Source organism: Mastacembelus armatus, chromosome 4, assembly GCF_900324485.2.
Source record: "Mastacembelus armatus chromosome 4, fMasArm1.2, whole genome shotgun sequence".
NCBI lineage: Eukaryota > Metazoa > Chordata > Actinopteri > Synbranchiformes > Mastacembelidae > Mastacembelus > Mastacembelus armatus.
Window position 1 is genome coordinate 13,491,555 of NC_046636.1, and position 12,029 is coordinate 13,503,583.

A 12,029-nucleotide genomic window follows, 5' to 3' on the forward strand; every position below is an offset into this window, starting at 1 on the left:
CAAATCTTCAACATGAGAAAAAATGGTATTTTTAAACCTAATCATCTCCATAAACAGTGTTCTGGTGTTATTTATGTGTCTTTTCTGAACAAATGTAGGGCCAGCCGCATCTTTGGGAGTTATGGGCAAATCAAAAAAGACACAAAAATGATCAGACAAAGCAACATCAATCACACATGCCTATGATAGACTGACTCTATGTAATGTGCTTTGAGATGATTTGATTGTGATTTGGAGCTATACAAGTAAAATTTAATTGGAATTTTGAACTGATCTGGTGATTTGTCCTTGTCTGTCCCTGCCTCTCATCTAGTGTCAGCTGGGATAGTGTATTAGAGTTTTAGTGGTTAGTTCGTTTGCTTTCAGACCTCCAATGAAACGCACCCGAGTCAGCTAGGATGCAGGTCAAAATCATATTTCAAACAGTCTTTCAAACACTCCAGGATTCAGCTTTCTTACAGCGTCATCAACTGGACAAACCAGATTTCATTTTAACTGAACTGAACAGATTAGGTGTGAAACCCAGTGGTGCACTGCTGATGTGATGCTATTTACTTCCAGTGACATAGTGAGCATGTGCTTACCTCCCTGTTTTGTCTTGATCTGCAGAATGTCAGAGGGAGGTCCATCTCCCACAGAGGTGAAGCCCAGCACTCTCAGGCTGTAGGTGATGTCTGGCGTCACACCTGAGATGGTGGTGAGTTGGCTGTCATCTGTGTTGTGTTTCTGCCAAGTACTGAGTGGGGCATCATGCTCTGAGCTATAATAGACCCGGTAACCCCGGATTTGACCATTGGGCTCATCTGGAGGTTCCCACTGAACCAGCATGGTGCTGGAGCTCAACATGCGTGCCTGGACATGAAGAGGAGGTGATGAGGGTGCTTGTTCGCTTGTACGGGTTTCCACAATATTGCTGGAAGGTCCCCGGCCAACATTGTTGACAGCCATGATGCGAAACTCATATGCAGAAAAGGGGCCGAGGCCACCAATGCTGTATCTGGTGGTGGCTACTCCATCTACTTCCTGAAATCCATTGTCAGACAGTTTGGCACGGTACTGGATCACATAGTAGGACACTGGTTCTGGGTTGCCAGAGTCCCAGGTTAGGGTGACACTAGTTGCTGTGGTTTCTGTCACAGTGAGGGAGGTGGGCGGCTTGGGCAGGGCTGAGAGGGCAAAGATAAGAGAGACAAGGGAGTCAAACAAGTCTCTCTGCAGACTCTTTACTTTTCTATCTTGATGCATTTATTTATTAACTCATTTATGAATGATTGTTTGCATTCATATTTTTCTGTAGTTGGTATTGAGAGTCATGAATTTCACTAATACTGGTATGAGTATATATAGAGATATGTCTAATATTTCTTTTTTTAACTATGTCTAGTTTTAAACTTTAGTTTAGTTTTTACTACATGTCTTGTCTTCACTGTGGGATGGAGGGAAACGTAATTTCGATTGCTTTGTATGTCTGGAACATGTGAAGAATCGACAATAAAGCTAACTTTGAAATGACTTCTTGAATTGTAGTATTGTGAGAACACAATATACACAGTGGGTACGGAAAGTATTCAGACCCCTTTAAATTTTTCACTCTTTGTGTCATTGCAGCCATTTGCCAAGATCAAAAAAGTTCATTTTATTTCTCATTAATGTACACTCAGCACCCCATCTTGACAGAAAAAAACAGAAATGTAGAAATTTTTGCAAATTTATTAAAAAAGAAAAACTGAAATATCACATGGTCAAGACAACCATACTGTATATTAATGTCAATTCTATGGCAGAAACATGCAGTATCTAATCATGAAAATGCTCACAGAACACTATGAAAAGGTAACATGCAAAGATTTTACTGCTTCCTCCAACAACTGTTTACTTGTGGGACAAACATAGAATACATCCTCAAAACACAACCTTGCAAAAAATTATAAACAGCAAATATAAACACAAAACTTTTTACAACCTCATAAGAAGATGCCCCTATTGCCCCTGAATCGGGGCAAGTCCAGTTATTTTTTAGATGGTAACATTAAGGTATGTCTTCTGTCTTTCATAGATGCAAAACGGTCAATGCAACTAAAGACATCCCTTTCAACTGACATCACAGCTAAATGATGGAGTGTGTTTTGACCCATTGTTCCTGAGGTGTGGAGGTATCGTAGTGCACTAAATGACCTTTCACAGCTACAACTACTGACAGTTATAGTTATGGCTGCCTGGATAAGAGCTAAGATAAGGGATTGAAACATGTCCCCATTCAGTTGATTATACAGCGTGATCATGTCACTGGGGCCACCACCAGCCTGAGTTTTTCGTTTCAGAAAGTTTCTGGCTACCACAACAAAAAATTATAGAAAATACCTTCTATAACCACCTACATGTTGCAAGACGCCTCCGGCTGACATGCAGCACAAGTCGTTGCACTTCTAAGGAAGGGCTTTCACACATGGGCAGAATAGCAAAGAGGATAAAATTAATTAATAAATAAATAATTTAAAAAAACTGACTTTTTTTTAATCGACATGTCCGGCAGTTCTTAGTTATTTTCATTTTTATTTTAAAAAGTAAAAGTTATACTTTCAAAAAATTTTGATAGTTTGGTAGTTGATCCATTTAGGGGGGCTGAAATAACAGACAGGGGGGCTAAAGCCCCCCTAAAAAGGGTCTAGAACTACCCCTGCATAGAGCCATTGAAAATAGCCATTCTAACAATAAATTATCATTCAGGCGACTCTGCACAGGTGCAGTAGGCTGTATATTATGTTGCCAAGCATCATGGTGCATGTGCTCAGTAAACCAAAGAAGAGCCATTAATCTATATCCACTTATTCCTAACCAGGGTCACGGGGATATTCTGGAGCTCTCTTTGGGTGAAAAGCAGGGGTACACCCTGGACAGGGCACCAGTCAATGACAGGGCCACACAGAGACAAACAACCTCACACTCATATTCACTCCTATGAACAATTTAGAGTCACCAATTAACCTAACATGCATGTTTTTGGAATGTGGGAGGAAACCAGTGTACCCAGAGAAAACTCACACAAGCATGGGGAAAACAAGCAAATTCCACACAGAAAGGTCCCTGATAGGTTGTGAACCCAGGGCCTTCTTGCTATGAGGCAACAGAGCAAGCCACCGTGCTGGAGCTGACAAAATTGAGAAATTAATATTAAAATGAATGACAGCAGGACCAGTGAAAATGCATAAATATGATATTCATTCACAATTAATTCAGTATCTATAGGCACTTCAACTCTCTTTCCTATATGACCACAGGAGACCCAAAAGCATGCAACATCCTAATGTTACAGTAAAATCACATTGCGTGATAACATTCATGCAACTAAAGTAGAACTGTGTCAGTTCTATTCAATTTAATTTCAATTCAATTTTATTTAGATTTTGAGCAGTAATACATACAAAATATCATGTTTCTGCAATGTGAGTAAAATTCATCATTCCACAGTACAAATTGAGCCATCTGGTCATAATAAGCTGTTGATTTTTTAAATCTGAATTTAATGTAAATAGTATTTGAACTTAGTGTTTCATTTGTCAGCATTTAACAATGACCCTCTTCCATTAGTTTCTATATACATTGCTTATTCATGGGCATGAATTAGGTAATTTGAGCACAAGATTTAGTAAATTGTGCACACACAAAAATCTGAAACCCCTGAAATAGTCATCTGTGTAGATGAGTTAATGTTAGATCATGATTTATTTGCAAAACAAATTAGTTTTTATCAAAATTGTCCATTACATCTTTCGAGAGTTGGTTTTAACCGAAATCTATGAGAAGACATAAATCATTATGTTGTCACTTTGAAGTGGAGTGAATTTAGTCAATTCAAACTAAACTAATACAGCATAGAATGTATCTCTATATATCTAATGTTCAGATTTATGAAAAAATAAAATGGTCCAGACCATGTCCTGCTAGATTCCAAATGGATGTGCTGGAGTAAAACAGTAGAAATTCTCACAGGCTGCCATTTGGGATTGACTATTTCAACCAAAGGCTTTTAGATCCAACCCTCAGGTACTTCACTTCTGGTATATGCCTTTATTATCATGCAGTGTATTCCATGTTTTTTATTCTTCTGTACAAACACCTGAGAAGGCTGTTTTCATATTCTCTTAATCATCATCTGTTATATCTAGCTAAAATTCCTGTGATAAAACTCCCTCTGAAAAAAGAGCTCCTTGAAAAGTTGCTGATAACATATTTATAATGAAAAAAACAGTTTTCATAGCAATGTTAGAAGGTTTAGTGATACCTTACAAAGAATTTCTTTGTCCAGTTGTGCATACCCAATAAATATATGCTGTATGCATTTTTTGTCATTTTTATTGAAGAAAAATAATTTAAACATGACAGACGTCGAAACCAAGCTTCATGTGCCTAACATATTGTTAGGTTTAGGATACTATAACTATTCCCACATCACATATTCCACAGTGCACACGACACTATGAAACATGAAATATCTTTGTAGGCAACAAATCTATACAAGTAAAATCTGTGGATTAGACAGATAAATGAGAAATAATGGCTTGTCCCTGATATTCCATGTGTGGAGCACAAGATTACAATTTTACAGTGTAGAGTCAGGTGTAGTCAGGTTGAGTCAAGTACTGAATGACCTCTGCAGCGTGGCCACAGCACTAGATTAAGCCCCCAGAGTAAAACAGCTAAGGCTAAACTTTGTCACAAAGTACTTTAGATAGTTTGTGACGACCCAGCATAGTTGTACTACTGTAAAAAACCTTGGAGTTATTTTTGACCAGGACATGTCCTTTAACTCACACATAAAACAAATCTCTAGAACTGCATTCTTTCACCTGCGCAACATTTCCAAAATTAGGAGCTTCCTGTCTCAAAATGATGCAGAAAAACTAGTCCATGCATTTGTTACCTCAAGGCTAGATCACTGTAATTCATTACTATCTGGATGTCCCAATATCTCCATAAAAAGCCTCCAATTAATCCAGAATGCCGCAGCCAGAGTCCTGACAGGAACTAGCAAGAGAGATCATATTTCTCCTATATTGGCTTCTCTTCATTCCTGTAAAATATATAATAGAATTTAAAATCCTTCTTCTCACATACAAATCCCTTCATAATCAAGCTCCTTCATACCTTAAAGACCTCATAGTACCATATTATCACAATAGACCACTTCGCTCTCAGAGTGCAGGTCTACTTGTGGTTCCCAGAGTTTCCAGAAGCAGACTGGGAGGCAGAGCCTTTAGTTATCAAGATCCTCTCCTGTGGAACCAGCTCCCAGCCTGGGTTCAGGAGGCAGACACTCTCTGTACTTTTAAGGCTAGACTTAAAACCTCTCTTTGACAAAGCATATAGTTAGGGCTGGCCTCAGGCAACCCTGAACCATCACTTAGTTATGCTGCTATAGGCCTAGACTGCCCGAGGACCATCGGTGCACTGAGCTCCCCTACCCTAACCCCCCCGCCCCCCCTTTCCCTTCCCCTTCCCCTCCCTCTCTTCCTCTCCTCACATCTCATGTATATTCCACCATTGAATGTCACTAACCTTGTGCTCTCTCTCTCCCCTAGTTTGTGCTCTCTCCCTCTCTCTCTGTTCTCTCTGTACCTTCTGCAGGTGTCCCTGGTCCTGGAGCTGTATATCGCTGATGTGCAGTTACTGGTCCCACCAACCTGCAGTGTCTATCTGTTGTTTATTGTTGCTGTTCTTTTCTCTCTGCTCTATCCACTCACCCCAACCGGTCGAGGCAGATGGCCGCCCAAACTGAGCCTGGTTCTGCTGGAGGTTTTTTCTTTCGTTAAAGGGAGTTTTTCCTCTCCACTGTCGCCAAGTGCTTGAGAATTGTTGGGTTTTTAGTTTTAGTTTTTGTAACGTGCCTTGAGATGATTTATATTGTGATTTGGTGCTATACAGATAAAAAATTGAATTGAATTGTATGCTTTCATTACTGCAACATTCACTACTATTGTCAGCTGTTGACAACATGGATCAGCCAAGCAATTCTTTTGAAAAACAGGACCAGCATCATAACCCTGGCTAGAAATCAAAGCAGTGGAATGGATCTTCATGCTGATCAGGACCTCTAACTGAGTAACTTTGCTGGTTGGCTGAAGAGACCAGGAACAATCCCGACATATATTTTTTTTAAACAAATTATTCAGGCGTTTATTCAAATTCATTCCAGTGTAAGATCACATTCTACCAGACAAACCTACCCCCACAATGTTTCTTACCTTTGACAGTGATCTGGGCCGTGGTCTCAATCATACCCAGGGATGATATTGCCACACAGGTGTAGTTGGCAGACTGGCGAATGTTAGTGAGCTCCAGGACATTGCGGCCAATAGGCATCTCCTCCTCTTGTGTCAGCTCCACTTCACCACTCATCCACTTGACATAAGGCATGGGAGCACCGACAGCCACGCAGGTTAGGTTGACGCTGCCGCCGGGCATCACCTCATGATTTGTTGGGGGGATGGAGAAACGGGGAGGCACACGACGAACTGCAGGGGTACATAGAGAGTGTATGAGAGGACACAGTGAAGGAGGAAAGAGTAGATGGGTCAATGAACCACTGGGCTGACTCCATGTTTGATTACTCTGGCTTGTACTGTGCAACAGTACATGTGAACTGGTCAAGGTGGATATGCCTGAACAACATTAGTATCATTAGAACTGGTTTAATTTGAAGTTCTCTTGCCATTTGTCTTACATGTTATATAAGCAAATGTTTTTAATGTTAGTCTGTCTTTAAATTTTGCTGTATTTTTAATGTTTAAAGCAAGTATCTTGGTCTCATCATATCTCAGAGTAGTTCCAAACAATGTTATTACGACTGATTTAATTTGAGGGTTTTGGTAATGATTCACTTTCAGTGAGTTGGTTGATAGTTAGGTTGGTTGATAGGACTTTTAAGTCAGCTGCTTATTTTATTAATCTAAAGTCTATTTTTAAATATATAATATCAGAGCATGTGTTTACATTCTATCACACACTTTGGAATGGATGGAATACAAGTGTAGAACTGTAATTACATCTCAGTAACTTTTCCATGCCTCATTGATGCACAGGAGTCAATTTCTGTGCAAATACCATGCTCACTTCATTCACTGTTGATAAAAGACAATGATTACCCAGACGTTTATCATAGATATATCTGTTGGATCTGTCTTTCTAATGAATGACAGATGTGTAAACTAATTTGAAGCATACTGAATGCTTTAGTGTCATTAGTGAAAGTAATCTTCCAGGAACACTTTACTACCATGTGTGATCAATGAATTAGTTTGGGTTGTCCTCTCAGAACCCCATGATATTGACATGGTATTACCTGATATTGTGCCTTTGCAGATGGCTGACTTACGTACAGTTATGAAAATGTAACTTAACAAAGCATAATTATTAGATTCACACTTATGTTATCCTGTGTCTTTATTATTCTGACTTCTTCCGTACGTTTTTCGGCGATTAACTTCTTCCGCATACTTTGTGCTAGAAAGACCGTTCAGGTATCAAAACGTTCAGCTTCTTAAGGACGTGTGCTTGTATTCAGCTTTTTGATATCTTTTATACTTTTTGAAATATTCAGCTTTTTTCAAATTTTTTGTCCCATAGAAATGAATGGAGAGAATGTTCAAATCCCCTTCAACTTTGTCCTCTTTCAGCTTTAACTACTTCAGCATACTTTCAGCTAGAAACACCATTCGACCTTTAAACGGGTCAGAAGGCATTAATCTATTAGTCTTGTATTCAGCTTTTTGATATCTGTTATGGTTTTTCTTTAATGGGAGTTTAAGTTTTATGGTTATTTTAGGAATTTTCTGAATTTTACATTGGTGTCTATGGGAGAGAGCTAGAGCGCGTGACGTCACCGCTAGAGCGGAAACTCGCCGTCACGGCCACAATTTTGACTCTTCATACACCATTTTCTCAAAAGTAGTAGAGATTTTTGTCTTCTTTCAGGCAATGCTTTTCTTATTTTCATAGGACCTATGGTTTTTCCGCAACGTGGCCAAACAGACAGAGAGTGACGGCTCAATCTCTCATTCACTCCCATTGTAAAACAGTCGTAGCGTTTTGGGGGAAAACACAAATGAAGGCTGTTTCTAACTCGCTACGAATCCTTCATTTTTTGGAATAGAAGCGGATCACTTTCTTCGTTGAAGCCTCCTGGTTCTGTTAGTGAAAGAATTATTTCGATAGGTCTTATAGTTTTTCTGTAGTCCTCCGTTTTGTGAGGTGAAGTTTTGTTAGCTTCTGCTTCACTCAGCGTGTGCTAACTGCTGCGTCAGTCCCCCTCCTACTCTGGGTTTAGGTCACCATAGTAACAGCTCAAAACAAAGCTGCGTATCAGCTGTCTGTGCTTCCTACCTGTGGACGTACATTACTCGTATTGTTTTTATTTGGAATACACATGGCTATGAAATTACGTATATTCCTTAATACTAACCAAAATGTGTGTAACAATCATGGTAACATTAAGTGAGGAGCTTTGCTCAGTTTTCAGTTCAGTTATAGTTGACGATCTGCTAGCAAGGAACAGCCCTTCTTCTGAATTTTCTTTTATCTGTTAATGACAAATGATATTTCCAATCCCTTCTGGTATGTTATCTTCACACTGCTCACACTGTTAACTAGTGTTAATTGAACCATTCCCCTGGATGCCTGCCCCTCTCCCCTGCTCTCTCCCACACCCCCGTGCACACTTCCAGGACCCTCCAGAGAGCCCTGCTTCCCCCTGGATGCCTGCCCCTCTCCCCTGCTCTCTCCCACACCCCCCGGGCACACTTCCACGACCCTCCACGGCCCACAGCTTCCCTCTGGAGGTTAGCTGCTCTCCCATGCTCTCTCCCACACCTCCGCTGCACACTTCCAGGACCCTCCAGGGCCCACTGCTTCCCCCTGGAGGCTCGCAGCTCACTGCCCCAGGCCCCACTCTACTCTTCCAGGACCCTCCGGAGCCCACAGCTTCCCTCTGGAGGCTCGCTGCTCTCCCATGCTCTCTCCCACACCTCCACTGCACACTTCCAGGACCCTCCAGGGCCCACTGCTTCCCCCTGGAGGCTAGCTGCTCTCCCATGCTCTCTCCCACACCTCCGCTGCACACTTCCAGGACCCTCCAGGGCCCACTGCTTCCCCCTGGAGGCCCGCAGCTCACTGCCCCAGGCCCCACTCTACTCTTCCAGGACCCTCCGGAGCCCACAGCTTCCCTCTGGAGGCTAGCTGCTCTCCCATGCTCTCTCCCACACCTCCGCTGCACACTTCCAGGACCCTCCAGGGCCCACTGCTTCCCCCTGGAGGCCTGCAGCTCACTGCCCCAGGCCCCACTCTACTCTTCCAGGACCCTCCGGAGCCCACAGCTTCCCTCTGGAGGCTAGCTCCTCTCCCATGCTCTCTCTCCCACACCTCGGCTGCACACTTCCAGGACCCTCCAGGGCCCACTGCTTCCCCCTGGAGGCCCGCAGCTCACTGCCCCAGGCCCCACTCTACTCTTCCAGGACCCTCCGGAGCCCACAGCTTCCCTCTGGAGGCTAGCTGCTCTCCCATGCTCTCTCCCACACCTCTGCTGCACATTTCAGGGACCCTTCAGGGCCCACTGCTTCCCCCTGGAGGACTGCAGCCCACTGCCCCAGGCCCCTGTACACACCTCCAGGACCCTCCAGAGACCCCAGCTTCCCCCTGGATGCCTGCCCCTCTCGCCTGCTATCTCCCACAACCCCCCGTGCACACTTCCAGGACCCTCCAGAGAGCCCTGCTTCCCCCTGGATGCCTGCCCCTCTCCCCTGCTCTCTCCCACACCCCCGGTGAACACTTCCAGGACCCTCCAGTTTTCTTTTGGCAATTTTCTGTATTTTACTCAACATGTGATGTATGTGTGTATGTTTTTTCAGGCCTCCGCCAGTCCATATTGCTTCATATCTTCCCTTTTTCAGTCTTTCCTTCCATCTTCTCTTCTTTCTCTAAGAAAACCGTCCTTCAAATATTTGTGATTCGCTTACACAGCCTTTACCTTCTTTATTTTTCAGCAATATTTATTAGTTTTTAAACTATACATTGTTTCTGTCTATACAGTCTCGTTCTATAAGTTCACTTTTTTGCTGTTTCATTCTTCCCTTTTTTTCTTAAACTCATATTCAAATCCTTTAGTTCATCCATCATTCACTACACTGTCTTTTTCATGTTATATTAACTTCTTTCTTTAGCAATTTCTACATCATATGATTTTCTTTCCAGCCTTTTCAGCAATGTTGAATAGTTTTTTAGTTAAGTTAAGCTTCCAACTCCCGTTTCACATTTCAGCTTCCAGGATTCTTCAGCATTGCATTTCAGCCTTCAGCTTATTCAGCATTGCATTTCAGCCTTCAGCTTATTCAGCAATACATTTCAGCCATTTTCAGCAATGTTCAAAAGTTTTTTTTTAGCTAAACAGCTTAAGCTTCCAACTCCACTTTTACATTTCAGCTTCCATGATTCTTCAGCATTGCATTTCAGCCTTCAGCTTATTCAGCATTGCATTTCAGCCTTCAGCTTGTTCAGCATGTGCCATTTTCAGCATCGTTGGACAGCTTCATTCAGCTTTCAGCATTCACACGCATCTTCCGCAGGAAATGCATTTTCTAGTTTAAGATGTAGTCTAAATGTTACCATAGTAAAGGAAATAATGCGTTTTGTTTTCTGCTGCTCATATAGGAATAGTGTGCTGGCTCTGAAATGCAGATGTCTGGCACTGAGGCTGGAATAAGGAGGAGACGATGCATAAAGCTAGGAAGGGGAGGTAAAATGGAGAAGATAGTGGACAAGGAATGAGACAAGGGGGACAGTTGGGGGCAAACTGCCAGATCAGTTAGACAAAGGCTCAGGGTAATTTTTATTTTTACTGTGAAGAAGGTACTTTACCGTGGTTCCCCTATAGTTTAGCATTTAGCATCTAATAATTGCAAATTAATACTAAACACAAAGTATAGGAGGGGCTTGTGGAAATTTAATATGCTGGTACAGTGCTTGGTCATAACCCAAAGTAGTGGAAAAATTTAATTTTTGTGATGGTGCTATGTGAATATTTAAGCCTTACCAAAATTGTTATAATTACCTCTAAGGCAAACAAGTTCTAGTTTGTTGGGAAATTTCACTCTATATCTAAGTTGGGGATCAATGAATCAATCAGTTGCTGCCTTTAGAGCCACACCACTTGTGTATGCTTACTCTGTTATACTTGTAACAACAATTGTTGGCTTATGGTTTAATTTGCTCAGTTATCATAGAATTAGTGTAGTTGCACTTTCACAAATAAATCATATTCACTTCTGTTGTTCAATAGGATGCCACTAAGGTTTATGAGGGTATGTCTCCTAAGAAGATGGGCATGGTGATCTAGTCTCTTTAGAACTGATAACAAGCAATATGACCAGAAACCCCAGTGTTAGCCCACACTCAGGACTGAATTTAAGGCTATTGTGGGGTTTGTCACCAATGCTTTTAACCATCTCAAAAATATTGCTAGAGCGCATCTTTTTTGTTTTTGGAATGACATGAAGCGACTAATAACCAGGAGACTGGATTATTGTAATGGTCTCTTCTCCTCTCAGTATAATTCAAAAGTGTTATAAGTGTGGTTCTGAAGGTTCTGAATGCCACTGCCCAGGTTTTACCCAGGACCAGAAGGAAATAAACAGGTCTTACTTGTTTTTAAAGAATTTTGTTGTCTTGCACCACCCTACTTGGTTGACATGCTTCCAGTACATGAAACCAGGATGGTGTCTCAGGTCCTCTGGCAGCTTGACTATTTTTAGGTGTTTTAAAGTACAGGACAAAAACTTGAGGTAGCTTTTAGTTTTTGTGTTCAGTATCTTTTTTATTTATATTGGTTCCATTACATTATGAGTATTTAAGTTGTGATATGTTTTATTAAAATATAATAATGGCTATATAAAATGTCACATTATGTGTCCTTAATATGTCATGTTATGACATTGCCATGTCAGGGAAAGGTTCAAATAGGAATGTTTAAAATTTGAATGCTA

General features: G+C 41.5%; 1 protein-coding gene across 1 annotated transcript in view; it reads right to left on the bottom strand.

Moving 5' to 3' along the window:
• Positions 1-12,029, bottom strand: part of ptprfa (protein tyrosine phosphatase receptor type Fa) — a 363,596-nt gene that overhangs the window by 249,804 nt on the left and 101,763 nt on the right. Inside the window, exons 6-7 of the mRNA XM_026323606.1 lie at positions 6,243-6,512; positions 585-1,166 (exon numbers count right to left, since the gene is read on the bottom strand). Of these exons, the coding sequence (XP_026179391.1) occupies positions 585-1,166; positions 6,243-6,512 (852 nt within the window). The remainder of the gene's footprint in view (positions 1-584; positions 1,167-6,242; positions 6,513-12,029) is intronic.